Here is a 19727-nt window from a genome sequence, read left to right on the forward strand (position 1 = left end):
GGTCAACCTGTGTATGGTAAGAATGCTGGAGAGAATTGCTATCCATTTTTGCTCTTTTGAATTTTTGCGGCCTTGCACGGATATTTACGCCTATGCAATTGGAAAAAGAGCCCCATGCATTTAAAAAAGCTGGCAAAGTGACTGCTTCCTGCTTTTGGGTTTAGCGGTGCTCTGAAGACTGAGAGCAAGCCAACCAAGTCATTCCTGTTTGACGAGGAGGGTGATGATGACTTTTTCACTGGGGGTGGCGATTGCAAGCCGTCACTGACCAAGGCTGCCAACCATGAGGAGGCAAAGCCGGATGCTACTGGGGACAGCTCTGCCGTCGGCAGCGCACCCACAAACCGGAGGTGAGGGGCTTCTTGTTCTGCTCCAGTGCATCTGCGCGGGAGGAATGGGGAGGGTTTTAATGAGCATTACATGCTAAACTACTTTTAGGACAAACTCTGATCGGAGCTGAGTAGTTTAGGTACGGCTGGTGTAATAGTGACAGACCTGTGTGCACTGAGATGAACTATTGCAAAACCACACTGAGGTGCCTGCATCGAATGGCTTTTTAGTTTTTCGACATTCCGTTGTTGCACAGTGGTTGTGGTGGATCGGGGTAGTCGATGCCCAAACGTCGTACTTGTTCATGTCCGTATCGAGGTTTAGCTCTCCAAAAATCATGCTGTTTTGTTATAGTATGTCAGTAACAGGGAATTATAGCATAGCGCGAGCTGCTACTGCGACCTGCTTCCGCGCGCCACTGTGAGCACGTGCTTGCGCGATCTGATACGGAGTGTGCAGCCGCCAGTGTGCGCTTGCTGATTGGTCCCGATGTGGCAGGCAGGCGTGCATCCGGGAAGCTTGCTGCTCGCTCGAGCTGGTCTCTGCACGGGCAGTGGCAACCCACGGCAGCGGATCATGCTAAACTATAAGCACTCTAATTCTCCAGTTGGACTGTCTCAGCCGGTCATGCTTTCTTTATTTCCATTCTACTTTACAACTGTGACGAAGCTTTTGAACTTCACAGAGTCTGAAATGTCGATCGGGAAAATGTACATGCTCCTATGGGGTGTGTGACGGTTCCTGAATAAGTCCAAAATATTGCCAGTTCTAAATTATTGGAGTCTGAAAAATCGGTCCGCTGTTCTATTAGACGAGGAGAAAACTAATTAATTTTAAAATATAATCTTATGGGTAGAATGGCATAATTTTGCCACAGTAGGATTGTATGCAGTGGCTGCCATGGCCAGTCTCAGTGTGGTCATGATAGGAAAAATTTGATTTGTCTCGCAGTTTCTTGGCGTCTCTTGCTGATGAGCATTAATTGTTGTTCAGCATGGCGTTTGCCTGTGAGTTGAAGGAGCTGTCGTACAAAATTAAATGGCACGCCATTGAACGTGTGCTGGAAAATGGAAACCAAGCAGCATGGAGGCACTCTGATGTAAGTGGAAGTATGATCCAGGCTGATCCGGTCACTGTAGCTAACCCAAAAGGCAGACCACAGAAAGAAATCTACACTAGCCAGAACGGAGGATTGTCTGTGCGCAGCAGCCATCACAAGCGTTTACTATTTCCATCTCGCTCTAACGGAGGGATCCCCGGTGCATTTTTCTGCAGTGCTACTGAATGACAAGTGCACTTTGTACCCCAGTGCAAATTATGAGGACACTTCTCTTTTCTTCCAAAAAACTGTCTCATATAGGTGGAGTGAGTTATACACCGGAAAATATGGTATACGGCCAAACCCACTTTATCAATATGGAACTGCCACGGAAATATAATTGTTATAGCAGTTAATTGTTATAACCGGGATAAGCACTAACAACAAAGAAAACTTGACAAGCATGACAAATTTTAACATCGTGACAATTTGGGCTAGTTGGTGTGAATCTTAACATATTGAACCAGCGATTTTATTGTCTAACAAATTTTATCGAAGTGGCTTAAAGTTTTCACTTACTTGCGGGCAGAGATCCATAATCAGTCAGCTTAAACTGCTTTGCGAAAGTCTTGTTGATATCTCTCTTCAGGGCGTTCAGCCATTGCTGCATGTTGCAGAGTGAAAGATATTTAGCACAAATGAAGTCCTAATAGGGTTGGCGCTTAGTCACAATTTAATTGCTATAACCAACAATCTGCTATTACGGCATTGTCATAGTATGCTGGTTATTTTACGACAGAAGAGATGGTAAAGCTGACGGTGCTGCGGCTGGCCATTGTTATACTCAAAATATCTTTCAGAGTGGTATCGTTATAAGCGGATTTGACTGTACTCGATGGTCAGTGTCATTGTAGCATAGCAAGAGAGTCTTGGGCAAAAGTTTGCTTAGCGCTTCCCCCTGAGTCAACAAAGGAGTATATTTTGCAGACAAGGCTTGAACTGAATGTAACTAAACGGTTGACTAGCAGGCATTGTCTAGAATTGCTCTTTTCATTGTAGTAATGGGTAAAAGATGCGTTGTCAACTCCACCTAATTTATGCTCATTTCTGGTTTACAGTTCGTGCCTTTACTGTGCTGGTTTACAACTTGATATTTTGGGCATTTCTGCAAAGCCAGGTTCGACAAAACATGATGTTGAGCTAGTTGGCAATTCTTTTTTAAACTCTACAAGCATTTGTGTAAACTTAATATAGCGTGAAGCAGAAACATGGCATGAACACAACTCTGCAACCAATATATATTCGGAGGAGGTCGCCACCAAGTAGTGCACTCACTCACTACCTGGCTTATGGGCACCGTGCAGAAACCCAAAAGGCAGCATTCGTGGTGGACAGGCAGTGCCAGCATGGGTGGCCGTAGGATTTTCGTAGTGGCCGGTGCGGTCGCCTGGGCAGGGCGTGCACTTGAAAGAGGCGGCTGTGAGAATGCAATCGGGGTCTGCGCAGCGAAATGGTGGCAGTTTCGGGCAACTGGAGTGATTTAGTGAAGCATAAATAATGCAAGAGCCATACGAGAGACAGGGACGAGCCCTGGCGGCCTGCTGGGTGTTTACTTACTTCTAGGCTGGAAACACGAGAAACGGAAGGCAACAGAAGAAGCGCGCGCAGTTGGAATAGACTGAGCAAGAAACGAAGGAGAGAGGAGAAAGAAGGGGGGGGGATACGAAAGCACGGTAAAAATGTTGAAAAATACAAAAATCATTTCTGGCAAACACCCCTTCCCCCACGTGTGGTACAGCTTCACACAAAGCCAACCTCGAACGCTCCAAATGAGACTGGCTGAGAGAGAAAAAAAAAAGGAAAGCTGCGGTGAATTGAGCAGTGGGAAGAATTGAGCAGTGGGAGAAGAATAGGAATGAAGAATGAAGCTGAAGCCAAAGAGGAGAAAAATGCCTGAAAACTCAGTAACAATTACCGAGGCTTGACCATGCCGCAGGCACTTATACTACGCAGAAGACTTTTGTAAAGCTTTAGCTGCCTTTCTGGTGAGGCGGTTGCCCCCTTTCTCGATGATAAAGGAAAGGATGGCAGATTCACACTGCTCGCTCTGTCCACGCAGTGGTCGCGCACGCGGTTGCTGATACAGCGACACCGCACAGCCGCGGTACAGTGCCGCGCCGTGCCTCCGCACCTAGCGATGCCACTGATTCATGTCACAACAAGCGATCTACAGTTTTTAATACACATGCATGTTTTCCTCTTTTTTAGGCATGTAGGGATTGTAGCATGTCTACTTTTCTCTTTCGTTGAAAGAACTTATGCCTCAAATCCCGACTTGAATGCTAGATTTTTTTTTTTTTCTAACAATACGATACTTATTGCTGATTTAACTGTACTTTCAAGTCCTCTGCCACAAAAATAAGTTGGGACAGGGAAATGTGACAAGTGGCAGCCAGCCACTCGACCACTTGTTTGGAGCAGGATGGCGTGTAATGAATGCAATATTTGTTCAGAGCGTCCACGAATAAGTAAAAAAAAAAAAGTAATGTTTACCAATGCTACTAGCTTCCATTGAGCAGTATGGCGTGAGAAGTTCATCATTCGAGGTTCAACAGCTTAGTAGACCTTGAAATGTTATTAACGTGACTAAATGAATAAAGTGTATGGAATAGCATACAGGGCTTTATGAATCACCTCAACAGAAGAGGGCGAAGTGGATAGCTGGTACTTCAACGTCAGATAGGGAAGGTTTTTTTTTTACACATTTTCATTTGGTTTGCATTTCAAAAGCAATAAAAACCGGGGGAGAGCAGGCAAAAGGTGTATCGACAAGGCCCACCCGCCCCGTATTAGACAGGTGCCCATGCAAGCTATCATAGACAGGGTAATATAGACCGCAGGACAGCTTAAATAAAAATTATGCATTGATGAACTGCATCCACCAGCGCAGCCCACTGGACACGCACTGCGGTCCCAGTAGACGTGAATTCTATTTGTCGGGCTTGCCTATTGGCACCGTGCAGATAGTGCAGGTGCCAATTTCACACTGCTTCAGCAAACAATTTCAGAATGTTTTTTGTTTTTATGAAATACCACTTCAATGACAAAAAGTTTATGCCCGACACAGTGGGTCAGTGGTTGGGGCACTCAACTACTGAACCCAAGGATGCAGGATCGAATCGTGGCCGTGGCGGCTGCTTTTCGATGGAGGTGAAAAGCAAGGCATCCGTGTACTGTGCGACATTGGTGCACGTTAAAGATTTCCACGTGGCCAATATTTCTGCAGCCCTCCACTACGGCGTCTCTCATAGCCTGAGTTGCTTTGGGACTTGAAACACTGTAAACCAACCAACCATCTCACTTCACATTTTGAGTTTTTAGAGTTGTGAAGCTGTCTTTGTAGGGGAACCCTAACATGTTCATGCGCAGTTGTGCAATGATGCTGGACTACTGATGGCCATGTTGATGGCATGACTAATGTTTTGTGAAAGAAAGCATACCTTTTTCCCTGGGCTGGTTGGAGCTTTGCTGCTTGACCGGCAGTTACCTTGGCGAGCATGCCCTGCACACAGTAGTGACAAAAATTGTGCATGAGTCACCTGCCTTCACTGGATGTTAACTTCCCTGTTTTGCTTTCCAGCCGCACAGCCTCTCGGGGGATATTTTTGTTTGAAGATGAAGATGAGCCAGGGAAGCCCAGCCCAGCAGCGCCAGTGCCTCAGAAGGTGAGAACTACCTGGCAGTTAGTAATTGTAAATTGATCATTTATCAATATCCCAAAGCAGTGTGTGGCCCAGGCAGTGCTTTCACTCTCAGAGTAAGAACACCAGCATGGCCTTGAGGTCCCTAAGGGTGACTTTGCGGTGTCGGTTTGCCGCTGACCTTGATGTGAATCACATTTTGCTGCATAGCTTTAGGATCTGGGTTTTTCGTTACGAGTGCTGCCTTAACTGTTTGTTTGCCAGCGAATTGCTACCAAATTTTTCTGAAATGATTGTAACCACCTTCAGTTTCTCGGACATGTGAGAATTTTTTCAGTGTATAAGGTGCCTCATCTCAAAAGTTCACCTTTTAAGTGGACCACAATCAAAAGCGACGGTATTAGTAAACTGTATTGACAGTCAAATGCTTCTGAAGCTAACACTGCTGCCGAGTTTCTTTAATGGCCATTCAAAAGGAAATTAAGTTTCTTAAGTCAGTGGTCATAGATGTATTGGTGCGCTAAACTTTGGAGTTTTTTCCTGCTTATCTGTTTGCTTTTTCTGCATAAAAGCAAAAACTCCTTTACCTGATAAACAGTTCCTACTGAAACGTTATTCCTGCTTTTTATGCCTCGTGTATTTCTTAGTGCTGTAATGTGCTATTAGGGACCAAAATTGACCGAAGTAGCAATTGTGCGCTAAATAAGTATGTTGTCAAGCAATAAACGCTTTATTTCTCTAGCATACACGAGAGAACTCAAGTCGAACTTTCAAATCTGCAAGTACAGTCTGAAACCGCTACTGGCCGATAAAAAAAGCTGTGTTTTGGTTGCTGTTTGTGTGTTCCAGGGACTTTTGTCCCCGATGGTACGTGGCACTCCCTAATTGGAGTGAAAAGTGAGGTAGTACTGCTTTTGCTCAGTGCACTTGAACTCTGCTCGTTGAATTGTTTGGAATGTGTAGTACTTTATTTTTGTGCCCGGTAAACAAGAGGTGGTGGCGTGGAACTTGCAGCCACCAGCGGCCCCCGCGGCGACTACTACGTCCAAGCCCATTTCTCTGTTCACTGCCGACGAGGAAGGTGGCGAGGATGATGAAGACCTGTTCTCCTCGGAGCGCACACCCCCCACCCACTTGGCCGACAGTCAAAGCAGCCACAGCGTCCAAAGTGCCTCGTGGAGTGTTGGGGTGAGGAGGAGCCTCCCACTGAGGACGGTGTTGTCATGGCCATCGTAGGGGGACACACATGCACTAGGGGGGGTCTAAGACCCCCCCATCAGTATTTAAGAACGCTCCGAGACCCCCTCCGCATTCAACTGTATAAGGAATGCATGATTACAAAGCAAGCTGCCATCTTTTATTCTTGCCAGTGCTTGGCATTTCTTTTCTGTTGTTTTGGCAATTTCACTGTAAGTTTTAATAAGAGCCATTATGATATTTTCTAAAATTTGTGAACGAGGAAAATAATTTCTGCCCTTTGTATAAAATGGTGTGCAAAGCAGGTATTAGCCACTTTCTCTCTCTCCTTCTTTATTTCCCTTTCCTTTCCAGCTGTCCTCGAATCACTAGAAATTCCCCTCTGATGGAGTCAGACTTTAAGCACTGTGCACACTGTTCGCAGCATTCCTAATTTGTAAGCCTGGCTCTACAACTGTATCATGACACAAAAATATGTGGACTATTTCCTGAAGACACCTTGTGTAGAGAGTGCAATTTGAGGTGCGAAGGGAAGAAATCTTGCAGACGACTCCTTTCAAGTTCAGCTTGACTGGTGCTAGGCACGGCCAGTGTAATGTATGCCTGGCAGAACTGCCCAGGTCGAAGATTTTATGCGACAGGCAGCAGAGAAAAGCTCTGCTGGATAGCTGAGCCCACCCATTCCATCTTGTGATGCTGTGTTCGGTCAGTGTTCAGTGGGCTACTGAATTGTTGTCACAGTGTTACCACTGTTTGCTAGTTTTGTTCCTTTCCTGTTGCATGCTTCGGTTGCTATGTGCATGAAAGAGGCCACCAAAGGGAAATACTATAAACAGAGTGAAGCTAGGCCAGATTGGTTCGTTTCACTAGAAGATAGCTGCTTTGTAGACAAAATTTCAGCTTTAGCTTCCTATATTCTCCCCACTATCCAGTGTCCTCCCCTTGGCAAACAGAGAAAACAAGATGGACGTGAAACTGGCTTTGCTGCTAGACCAATAGGTTCTATCCACAGTATTGCCGTGGACGTACCAAAACAAAAGATTTGTGCAGCTAGCAAGTCGCTGGTGGCCGTGCCCGCTGCACAGCTCGTTACTGGTCCCATTTCCCAGGTAGAAAAGAATACTGCGAGGAGCACTGGGAGGAACGCTGTTTCAGGCATGGCTGAACAGAATTCTTGTGCAAAGTGCTCTGCTTAAGCATCGGTTTGTGATGGGGCCCGCTTTTTGCGCTTTGTTGCGATGCAGTCCAAGGGGGAGGCTGAGCCCACACCGGTTGTCCACGTTGGAGCCGTGCCTGAGGAACCAGTCACCAAGGTGAGGAGAGTGAGATGGATCACTTCATCTGCGGAACTTGTAGCAAGTGCTCCCTGAGTACAAATGGCAGGGTTTTCACTTGAGAGGTCATTGCGGGGTCTGTTCTACTGTGACAAGCGCATGGCACAATGGGGCTTGTAGCTATGACTTCTTCAGGTGATGATGGGTGCAGGTAAAAGGAATGTAGCCAGCACGCAGTATTAGAAGTAGATATAGCTTGCATAAGGTAGACAGTTGAAAAAAAGAAAACATAAGAAAGCTGTTAACCATATCCAAGGTATTAGTTAGCACTTCATTGTTATATGGAATTTGTTTCAATACATACGAATAGACCACTCGAGTTGGTTTCTGGTAGTCAATTTTTAAAAAAAATTTTATTAGCTGCCATTTTTTCACATTGTTATTTCTATTCCTAACAATCTCTTTTTGGTAGTAATTGTACTTGGCTTTTTAAGTGGTGCAGTGAGTGTTTGGGAACAGAATACAAAAGCTGTGCTGAAGATAGCGATGTACAACCATTAACGCTTTGAATTATTGTAGCGCATAAATTATTAAAAGCAATGCCAACACAGGGCCCTTTCGGTACAGTTCACATCAGATGTAGTGTAAAGAAAACGGTTGGAGTGAAACGAGTGTGAGTTGGACATAGTACATAGTATTAGGCTTCTCTGCCCTCTAGAATAGTAGGAAAATTAGTTAATGGTCAGTTATGCAAAGTGAACAACTTTTGCAGTTTGAGGTGACAAAACATTAGATCAAACAGGATCAGTCAGTGTGTGCAGTTCAGCAGCTGTGCATTGCACAAGGGAACTAATTACATTTAATTATTTAGGGAGTTAAGAATGCTTTTGAGTTCACAGAAAAAATTCTAATAGGTTGAAGACAGTGAGGTCTAAACTATCCAGCCTGTTAGCTGGAAGAAAAGATTGGTCCAGTTCTATTCGCATGGACCCCTATTTACCAGTGCAGAAAGCAATATGAAGCCATCAGTTATAAGCTGAGGTGTTAGGAATGTACGTGCCTGAGTCACCTAATGATCTGCAAGACGATGGCTATATTAAACTCTGAAGCCTGGCAAAGCAAATAATTTTCTTTCGTTAGACGCTAACCAGACGGCATACTTCCACCTGTTGCTTTTTGATAGTGTTTCTGATCATTGGCAGTGTTCAGAACACCTCTCCAGTTTGTTTGTGCTTAAAGAGTCAACGAATGAGCAAGTAAGCCTTTGCTGCACAAACATTTATCCAGAACTGTCCTTTGCACTAGTGTTGAAACTTGGGTTTGTTGGTTAAGACTTTTAAACATCACTCTATGAGAAGGGTTTTTAACTAGTAAGAGCATAGATAAGTGCATTGGAGAGGTTATTGAATCAGAAAAGATGCCTCATCTAGGAAGTGCCTGCATAAGCACACCTTATGTTATCCTGTTAATCTCTCGAAAAATGAAATCACTTACCTTTGGGTCTGATGAGTACAAGCATGCCTGCTGGTATCATGGTAAAGCAGCATGCATATAGATGTGCAGTTTTACAATGAAGTAGTTGGAATTTAGCTTTGTGTGTGTGTCCTCATTACCGGTTCCTGTCGTTTGATGCACCATGACAGTGTTTAAAAGCCTTACACTATGCAGCAGTGGGATTAGATTTCATGAGGAGGTCTTTCGTTTAAAGTGCCTTACTGGGAAAGGAGCACCACAGATCACAAAAGGGGCCACAGAAACATGCTAACGAGCAGAGAATAAGTTCATGCTTAAGTACATATGCTGTTGCTGCCAAAAATTAGCAGTACATGTCTGTTACATTCTAGACCGCAAATATCTCCCAATGTCAGTTTCAGTTGCAGTTGACCCGTTATTAGAAAAATGTGAAGATAGAAGGCTAATTACTTTTTGCAGCTTTTTCTGCACACATAAACGAAGCTACTGGACTGGATTGGTAAACATCTGTGGAGCACATTTTTTTCTTGAGATTTATCAAATATAGAAAAGCAAAAAAAAAAGGGGGATTCAGAACAAAGCTATAAAACAACATTTGGTAGATTTATCAAATATAGAAAAGCAAAAAAAAAAGGGGGATTCAGAACAAAGCTATAAAACAACATTTGGTAGAGAAATGATGTTTTTGAGTAAACAGGAGACAAAGTAGGGAAAGGGTGTTTACTTTTAGTCAATCAGCTGTTAGTCAGCTCCTTCAGTTTGTCTGGTCCCGTTTTTGGCTCTCCCGAGTGGAGGAAGGAAGGAAGCATGGAGGAAAGGCAAGGCGCACCTTCATCAAGTGTCATTTTGCAGCTTGTGTCGGCAAATGCTGAGCTGGCTGAAATAATAGACTTTTCTCTGCAGCCGCGCAGCGGGAGCCGCTTTCTTTTTGACCAAGAGGACGAGCTTTTCAAGTCTTCCCCCGACAACAACGTGGATGTGGACTTGTTTGCTCCAGCAAAGGTGGGTGAATTTGTTCAGTTTTCCTTCCTGCCTCGGCAGCCATGGCAAACATGCGAGGTCTGTGCACCTTGTGTCAGTGTCACTGCCATGCAGGATTTGCAGACTTCACCAAGAAAATGCTGCTGTGATTCCTACTTTCATTTGCCGTTACGGAGTTAGGCCGAGTTGTATTGTCAGTAGTTTTTTTCTCAGAACAGAGTGATACTCTTTGGTAGAAAGTGTTCCTTTTTTTTTATTATTTCATAATTTTACACTCTACAAAAGTCAATTCAGAGTTTTTGTTTTTTATATATGTAACACGCTGTATATATGTAACATGCTCTCATTCACAAACGAGAGCATTTTCTTCATGGGATGAGGGTTGAAATGGCCTAAGACATGCTGTATTCTGCCCATGCATTTCAGCCAAGTGCTGCTGCTGACTGTTCTCCAAAAAAGAAGCCAGCGGGCGGCGTTTCTCTTTTTGGAGGCTCCAGCCTGTTTGGAGATGAACTCAGAAATCGGCTGGAAAAGAGTGGCATGCCAGCAGCAGCAGGTGTGTATGCCTGTTTGCAGTTTGTTTCACTCCTAACCTGCCTCCATTGCTTGTGCCTCTAGAGCCGGCTCAAATTCCAAACGAGGTGGGGCGGGACGAAGATGACCACCTGTTTGCCCAATCTTCTGCCCTGGTAAGTGTCTGCAGGCTTTCCTATTCTTTCTTTGAGGCCTGAAAGGTTTAGTGGCCAAAAGCCGCGCTTTCAGTGACTTCCTAAGCGATGCTGCCAGAATTGCTTGCTTTTGAAGCGATGGGTTTGCTATGCTAGGTAAATCCAAGGTTGCCATAGCTGGGAGTTTGCCCTTCAAATGCACCAGAGGTCAAGTGCGGCTATAAGCATTACCATATGTGGTCCACCATGGCATCACACCACTTGACCTTTGGCCTTATAGCCATTGTTAGGTGGTGTTAGTCTAGCCACCTGATACGGCGTGATGAAAACTGCTTATGTAACGTCAGACGACGGGACGGAATGTCGGGCTCTTTCTCAGTTCTTGCGACTGGTTAACTTTGGCTGCAGGTATGTGAAAGCATTGACATGATCGTCAGGCCACAAATGTGTCTAGGCATCTGCCACGGGTTGAATGTCAGAGTCTCATCTCCAGACCATATTGATTCATGCAAATTAGGCTATAATGCATGGTAATGGCTGTATTCAAATTAATGGACATTACTTGTTGAAATGCCCCTCAGGGCATATGTAATAGTATGTAGATATTGCTGAACTGCGAGCTTGACCCACCTGCATGCATGGCATTTGGCTGTGTCCAGTGAAAATGAGATCTTGATGGTTGAGTCAACTTTGAGTAGACCTCAGTGAAGGCAGTGCACCATTTTGGCCCCCACTTTTCATAAATGGCGTCTCTGAATTGACGCAAACAATGTCACTAGAATGAGAAATGTACCGCATTCATTCTCTCTTCGCCACCGCGCCTACACACACCCGCTATTCGTTCGGGGTCATTTCCTGCCATAAACAATATCGTGCCCCTTCTCTTCTTTCACGGCTGCTGGCATACACATTGTGCGGAGACTCGCGTCAAGACTGCTTATATCTTAAAAACAACCGTTCCCAATATTTATGGCTGCGTTTTTGTTCTTGTATATTTTAATGCTTTCACTGCCAAGTTTTTTTGGGACTGCTGCACACTCCCTGCCAGGTTATTTCGCATTTTAGCCGGGATGTTTTTTTTACATGTTAGTTTCGTGGAAATTTTAAGCTAGTATTGCACCATGATGCTGTGCAGAACATATTTGTTAAATATTTTTATTACTCTCTGCAGGTTTCCACTTGTTGCCCATTTTTATAGGCAGCAGGACCACTTTTCTTGCTCGTTCGACAAGCTTTTTTAGCTCAGCTGCTTCATAGTTGTCACTTTCATTTAAGAATTCATTGGCAGTTTCTCATTTTCTTCACCCATCAAACCATGGGCGCACGTGTATATTCTGAAGTGGTAGGGGTTGCGCGTGTATGGTCTCCCGAGATATCTCACTAGTGTTAGGTGCATTAAAACGCTCTTTTGCTGTGCTTTTTAGCGCAGAAACTGCTGTGAATTGGGCAAAACGCTCTTTGCTATTAAGGGCGAGAAAAGGGACACCTAGCAAAAGGCTGTATAGCTGCACAAAGTCCGGTGGCCAAATTTGTTCCTACATATGATGACTGGCTCTTTGAGCAAGCACTTCTCTTGCTATTCACAAGTATTGCTTTTGGGATTATTTACGTTGCTCCAATACCAGTACAGCATGCTTTAGCTGTTTGCTGGAGAAAGTCTAAGCACAGAAATAGTGCCGGGAACCTGTTTATTGTGTTCCTAATGAAATTGATCCCTTTGGGCACACAAATAATGATCAGCGTGACAGGAAACTGACTTTTTAAGAATTTAAGTTGCAGTCACTTTTTCTTATCCTTGCTTTCGACCATTGTTTTATTTTATGTACATGTTTTTGTTATTGTCATTCATACTTTTGCAATGTCACATGCGCCAAGCTGTCAATGGTCTGTGAGTGTTTGGCACACAATTTCTTTGTATATCTAGAGATGAGTGTTGTATACCTTTTAAAGCTCCTCAATGCTACGTCTGATCCATTTCTTCAACCACAAGGATAGGTTTTTTTGCTACGTTGTCAGCTTCAGATTATTACTAGCTCAAAAAAAGCTGCCATTTAAGCATTTCTGAAATTTTCACTGAAATTTATTTTAATCTAACCTCGTTTTCTTAAAGTGCATTAGTGTTTAGATACTTTTAAACACTACTGTAACTCATTTCCTTCATGACTATTCTAATATGAAATTGTATCAAGCTGAAGGTAGATTTCAGTGCATATACTAAGGCTCTGATGAAGCCACTCTCTGCGCTTCTAACGTTACATCTGCCAGTTTTCATTTCCTATCCCTGTGCATTGTCCTCAACTTAAGCAGAATCCTTACGTTAGCCTCCATGTTTCAGCCCCATACGTGAGTACAGTAAAAGAACAGAGGTTTGGGCTAGTTTGTGATCATTCATATTTAAGCAACAGTGCAAAAGGACATAGACAAGAGCAAGAGGGTACAAAATGATGGCGCTGAACTTACAACTGTCTGTATTAGGAAAACACACATCAATTTATACATTAATCATATCAGCACACACGCGCAACATCAAAAAAATCACTTTTAAATCACATGTGTGTACACTGAGCCTTTATCCCTTGTGTAGTAGGCTCATTTCTTTGGCTGATAAAATCACGAATGATGTTCTGACACACCCGTCCATTTTTCTGATTATATGGAAAGCCTCAGCCAGCTCTCTTGTGCACCGGTCATTATGCACAAACAACACTTCCTCATCTACAAAGAATGGAACACATTTGAATGAAAAGCAACGTTTGTTTAGGTTTGTGGCTTGTTTTTCTAATGCAATGCTCTATGAGCCTAATGTTGATACATCGGCCAGTTTGGCCGATATATTTGTGGCCACAAGAGAGTGGAATTTGGTAAACTACACCCTTGTGACACAGAACGTACCCACTTACACGCTTAACGTTACACTTATTCCCTTTGCGTCCTTCACTCCTCCTTTGAACGGCAGCCCTTAATTTTTCTAGTTTGTTAGGGGCCGAGAATAAAACATCCACTCCATGCCTACCTTCCACTTTCATTAAATAATGCGTGCACATATGGCATAACCACCACCTTGCGTTCTTTAGGAGCCGTTTGCATCTCCGAACCGCGCTCTGAAGATTTCAACATTTGGATAACTTTATCAGCACTAGACACAAGAACTGCGTCAGAGTACCCCGTATCCTTGCACCTCTTAACCTGAGTGGTGACACTAGTGCTCATTTGATGAGGGCAGGACTTTTGCACTGCCCCCCCCCCCCCCCTCCTTTTTCTACTTTAAGTAGCATGAACAGTGGGCAAGGAGACAGCAACGATGTAATCTACATCTATGACCTACCACAACACACTGAACAATACACAACACCAGACTAGTGCTTTCACATGCTATACTAGGTTTAGTCACGTGAGATCTCTGCAGCTTTTCTTTTTTTTGTATTCTTGGTGGCTAGGGTTAACCTTTTGGGGAGTGGCTACCTTAAGTTGAATCATGTCTGGTTTCTGTGGTGGTGTATAGCTGGTGTTCACGCTGCACCGGCTATAAAAGAATGGTTTTCAAGGTGAAACAAGGAGGCAATAAAAGCCTCATGGCGTTTTTCTTTTTCTAGTGCCTTTTCAGGTAAGTGCCAGAACAAAATAAATAGCTGCATCAGGGCATGCAATTGGGCTAGTTGGTTGTGAATTAGGCTTAAAATTCACGCACGACGGGACAGGACTGCTCGTGTCATCTCTCTTCCTCCCATTTCATACTGTGCATGAAGCTTGTCCAATAGCTGCTTTACTATGTTCATTTCCTGGAAAAAAAAAAAAAAAGAATGGAAGAGTGATATCTGAAGCATCTTTCGTGGTTGGCTTTTTTTTTTTTTATCAGCCCCAAAGCCGACCTGCGCTCAGAGACACAAAGGTGACCTCTGTGAGCTTTGATGAACCTGCTGACCAGAACAAGACTTTAGTTAGTGCGACCAAGGTAAGGAACTCTATCGCATTTACTGACAATCAAATCTGGTCAGGAAAGCCACATGAGTGGGGTCAGGGCTCTTGATGAGCCAAAAATCGAAAAAAAAAAAGAACTAAAAAATAAAACACAACTTTTTAAGAAGTACGTTTTGGAAATCCGCAGCCCATCTCCTACCTACCAACTGATTTATTCATGCCCTGAGCCATTAATTCAACTTTATAATGTGCAAACGAGCTGAATAAAATACCATCTGTGTTGATTTCTTTCTCGCATTCTCAAAACACAAATTTTTGATGGTTTGTTCGTTTACAAAAAAGATATCTTTGCATCTTGAGCAGATTAAGGAATAACTTTTATTTCAGGATGGTCCTGAATGGTTAAACTATACAATGTTGTGAGTAGATTTCTCATTTTATTCTTGCTACTTTTTTGTCCACTCTGATCTAAATAGCTTCTAAATCACTTTTCCCTATGTCGAGACTCAGCAAGTTGTAAAATGATTACTATTGCTTTAATCAAAAAAGTAAACCCTACATTGTATTCCTTACACTGTATACTCTCTAGCCAGAAATTAATTATAGTTGGCTGATTAGTGCCTTTTTCTCTATATCTCTTAACAAAGGAGGGAAAATGTATAATGGCCATGAGCCTTCCTATTCAATAAAGGACATTCAATCAATCAGTCAATTTTGAAACTAACTAAAATATCAGAAAAGTGGTTACATATGTGAAGTTAGCAGAAAATACTATGCATTTTTAATCCATTTAGTTTAAAAGTAAAGAAAAATCTTTCAAAAGCCTTGCCCCCCCCACCCCTGTAATGCAATGGTCACGTGGCAACCCCATCTGGAGTAACCCACACAGGCCATTGTCAGCTCTGCTTGCTTTTCCGACTTTTCAGCAATGTAAGCGGCTTGCTTGCTATTCAAAATTTTTGTGCAAGACCCGTAGCAGTGACGGGTGCATTGGTTTTCAGCTTGAGAACAGCTTTGAAGTGCATACAGCACATTTGTCACAGTTCCAGTTCCTTATTTTTTGCCAGTAAATGCCAAGGAACGACTTCTTGTGAATACTTTGTGTGTTCCATCGGAGCTGTACATGTTCCACTAATTTGCTGCCGCAAGGTGTACTAGACTGTTGCTAGTTCGAGGTTGCTGGGAGAGAGAAATATTTTTAGGTAAAGGGAGTGCCAAGAAATGAAAACTCTGTGTGCCGGTCATTCATTTAAAAAAAAAAAAAGCTATGCGTGTTTTAGCTATATTTTGGAGCGCAAACTCCTGTGTTCAAAATGGGTACTTAAGGACGCAATTATAAAACTATTCGTTGTTTATTCTTGAAATGTAACCAAATATAAAGCAGGTAGTGTGAATCTTAGTGCTCTGATTTCAGACTTACATATTGTCTTAGTATTTGCACGCAAATGACAGAATCATGTTGCTGTCTCTGCTTATAAAATGCTGAAAGGACGAGTGTTGGCAATTCCAGAAGAACTGGAAGGTGAGAAGATCAACCTTAAAGTTTATTCCTTCTTTTGCCTCGTTTATTGTTTCATATTCTTTTGGTCAGAGAAATGTGTCATTACAACCAGGGGTTGCTGTGGTCGTCTCATCTTTCCTTTTCATGGAGATATTATGACGACGGTGCTTCCACATTTTTGGAAACCAGTGGAATTCGCAGATGTGCGGGGACCGTCAGAAGCATGTACCACTTACAGTTATTTTGAGGAAAGAAAAAGCATTTCCTAAGTTTGTGATAGATATATTGCGTAATTTTTCATCAAAAGGTAGGTGAAGGCACGAGGCTTACTAAAAATAAACGGGTATAAAAAAATCTCGATCGAATTGCTCGCTTTATTTGCAGGATCCCTCCATGGGTATTGGAGCAGTTCTGTTGAAATGGCAGCATATGGAACAGCTGAAGGATAGCGGTCCTCCTTGAGGAGGAGCATCCCCTTCCCCTTTTTTTGTCCCTGTTGCCTTTTGTCCGTACATTTTAAACTTGCCACTGCATTTGTGCTCTGTCTTTGCAGGGCCGGGTCAAAGTGAAGGTGAAGCGTCGCCTGCCCTCACGAAAAAAGCTCCAGGCAGATGCACAGGATGGTGAGAGCGGCAGCCCGCCACCTGACCCGTTGCTGTCACCCACACCATCTGCTGCGGTGAGGCTCAAGTCGAGTTATACTTTTCTCTTGAGGACACAGTGATTGCAGCAACAGCCTTTTTTTTTTTTTTCTGCTGTAGTGAACTACGAGAGCATATCAGGAAGATCAGGGTCAGAACGACGAAGTGCTGTTGTGCTGCTCGAGCTCGCTTGTGTGCTTAGACTGGCTGTGTTTTTGTGTTGTCCGCTGGGTAGCTTACAGAGGATTATACTCCCTATTTAAGTACTCAGTAAAACCCCTTTCATTTGGTGGAGGTGCGAGGTAGAGAAGTGGTGGTGGCCTTGCAACTGTCTTTGGATCAACGGAAAGATGGCTTTCAAGAGTATGTCATCGCGTACTTGAGTCGTGTTCTCTCCAAAGCTGAATGCACCTGCTTTGCTACGATAAAGGAGTGTCTAGCCATTGTGTGAGCACTAACTAAATTCCGACCCTGCCGGTAAAGTCGGCAGTTTGACGGCATCACGGACCACCACGCACTGTGTTGGCTGTTCTTTCTTAAAGACCCATCTGGCGGTACAGTCGGCAGTTTGACGGCATCACGGACCACCACGCACTGTGTTAGCTGTCCTTTCTTGAAGACCCATCTGGCGGTACAGTCGGCAGTTTGACGGCGTCACGGACCACCACGCACTGTGTTGGCTGTCCTTTCTTAAAGACCCATCCGGCTGCCTCGCATGATGGGCTCTCCGCCTTCAGGAGTTTGACATCCGCGTTATGTATAGCTCTGGCCATAAACACATGGACGCCGATGCTTTGTTTTGTTCTCCCCTATCCAGCGACACTGCTTGCTCCTCAGCAGCTGATCCCGTCCTTTCATCTCTAACCATCGCTGATATGCCCGCGGAGCAGCGCAAAGACCCGTGGCTCGCGTCTCTTATCGTCATTGTGTCCACTTCTCCCAACGTTGCACCTTCTCAGGTTCTACGCCATTAAGCACCACACTTTGCTATACGAGACGTCTTTTCTACCGCAGCAGCTACATGCCTGATGACCGACGGTGGCTTCTCGTCATTCCTTGCCATTTACGATCTGAAATTTGTGCCCCTTTCCACGCCGACCTTCAGTCTGCCCATCCTGGTGTGGTCAAAACATTTCAAAGAACTTCTCAACGCTACTATTGGCGCAGCATGTACAGCTATATTCGCAAATACGTCTGCTCCTGCTTCGCCTGTCAGTGGCGCAAGTCGTCCACACCTCGTGCTTCTGGTCCCTTGCAATCATTCCATGCACAGCACATCGTTTTGATTGCATTAGCATTGACCTTTACGGGCCACTTCCCTGCACGGTCTCTGGGAACCGCTGGATTATCATCGGCATTGACCACCTCATCCGGTATGCCAAGACTGCCATCCTACCCGCTGCTACGGCCCATGAAGTTGCTCTGTTCTTGCTACATATTTTGTTCTTCGCCACGGCGTGCTGTGTGAGCTGCTAAGTGACAGATGCCGTGTTTTCCTTTCCAACGTCATTGAAGCTCTACTGGCAGAATGTCGCATCATACATCGGACCACCACAGCCTACCACCTTCTAACTAACGGGCTGACCGAGTGCTGTACACTCGGAGATAAGCTCACAATGTACGTCGCCGCCGATCATACAAACAAAGAAGATTAGGGTGTAGCTCGTAAAAGTAAAGTTTTTTTGAACTCTAGAACGTTGGTATCTTTATGTCTGAAAGAATGCCATTGGCGGCTTCATCGTCAACTGTTGGAAGCCTCATAGCACGGCCGCTCGATGGAAGCGCACTGGGTGCGGCCTGCTGTGTCGCGCCGCCGTCAATGGGCAAGCGCGTCCTTGGGGAGTTTACAGTTGCGCCCGCTATTTCTGCTGAGGGCGCCACTGTTCGGGGACACGTCGCCGCCGGGGCTGCCGGCTCTGAGCGCGCAGTTTGCTTCCTTTCTGGGCGCGTTCGCCTCGCGTCTATGTGGTAAACGCAAACTTTTTTGTGTGCGCGTGTGCAAGCACGTTAACGTTGAGACTGGATGCATTTGTATTTTAAGGCGAAAGCCGTTCTAGGCTCATGGAGCGAAAACCTATGCGCAGAAGCTGTGCCTGTTATCTGTGCGTCGCATTTGTGCACTGGTGTGCCAGTCGCAAAAGCGGACGTGCAAGGAGGGAGATTAGGAATGAATATGATTGATGGTGATAGGCAATGAATAAAAGTTATAAATAGACATTGTTAGAGGTAATGACTAATGCTAATGACTAATAATGGTTAATAATGACTAAAATGATTTGTAATGACCAGTATATCAAACTACAACATGTAATGACCGCAGTTGATTAGAAATTAGTAAAAGTGCTTAGCGATGTATGGTGATGACTATAATAGCTAGGCATGACTCATCATTACTGTTAATGACTACGAAATTACCAATATGTGAAACGACGACATGTAATGACAACTGCTGATTCTAAATAAGTAACCTGCTTAGTTATGACTGATAAGGGCTACAATGACTACGCAGGCAGACTCATCATGACTGAGAAACGACCAATATATCAAACGACTTCTTGAAATCACGAACTGTGGCAAACGATGAGAGGCAAATGATAGGAGAAGGGTAGGCTTTCGCCGTCCTGCGCTTAAGACATCTAAGAGACTCTCTAATTTTATCCGCTGAGCTCGCTTCAGGCAAAGACAGCAGCGAGGAGTGGAAATGCACTCGCTTCCTCTGAAATGAAAGTGGCGCTGAGGTTAAAAATTCCAGATGCGGAATCATAATGCCCTATCAGCTGTCATTGAATTTGCTACAAGGGACAGCAGATTGGACTTGTTGGTGATTAATTATTGGTTAACCGTGCAAACAACGTGATGGGAACACAGGAAAAGATTGCACAACCGCGCTAGTTGTGTCGTCCTCTTTTCCTGTGCTCCCGACACTTTGTTTAACCTATTTAGTTGCCAGGGAGCTGGCCAGTGAACTAGGATTTTTTATGATGTGTTGTGAAGCAGATGAACA

The 19727-nt window shown here is 44.2% G+C and overlaps 1 protein-coding gene across 6 annotated transcripts in view; it reads left to right on the plus strand.

The window, feature by feature from the left end:
- The window catches only part of LOC146185163 (WASH complex subunit 2-like), a 59628-nt gene that overhangs the window by 24711 nt on the left and 15190 nt on the right, over positions 1-19727 (plus strand). For all 6 annotated transcript variants that reach the window (XM_084606146.1, XM_084606140.1, XM_084606145.1 and 3 more), the window contains 9 exons: positions 165-350; positions 5010-5094; positions 6085-6258; positions 7512-7580; positions 9918-10016; positions 10422-10551; positions 10614-10684; positions 14520-14615; positions 16636-16761. In XM_084606146.1, the coding sequence (XP_084462272.1) occupies positions 165-350; positions 5010-5094; positions 6085-6258; positions 7512-7580; positions 9918-10016; positions 10422-10551; positions 10614-10684; positions 14520-14615; positions 16636-16761 (1036 nt within the window). The remainder of the gene's footprint in view (positions 1-164; positions 351-5009; positions 5095-6084; positions 6259-7511; positions 7581-9917; positions 10017-10421; positions 10552-10613; positions 10685-14519; positions 14616-16635; positions 16762-19727) is intronic.

The sequence above is a fragment of the Amblyomma maculatum genome, chromosome 6, assembly GCF_055883805.1.
Source record: "Amblyomma maculatum isolate TAMU_Amacu chromosome 6, ASM5588380v1, whole genome shotgun sequence".
Classification (NCBI taxonomy): Eukaryota; Metazoa; Arthropoda; class Arachnida; order Ixodida; family Ixodidae; genus Amblyomma; species Amblyomma maculatum.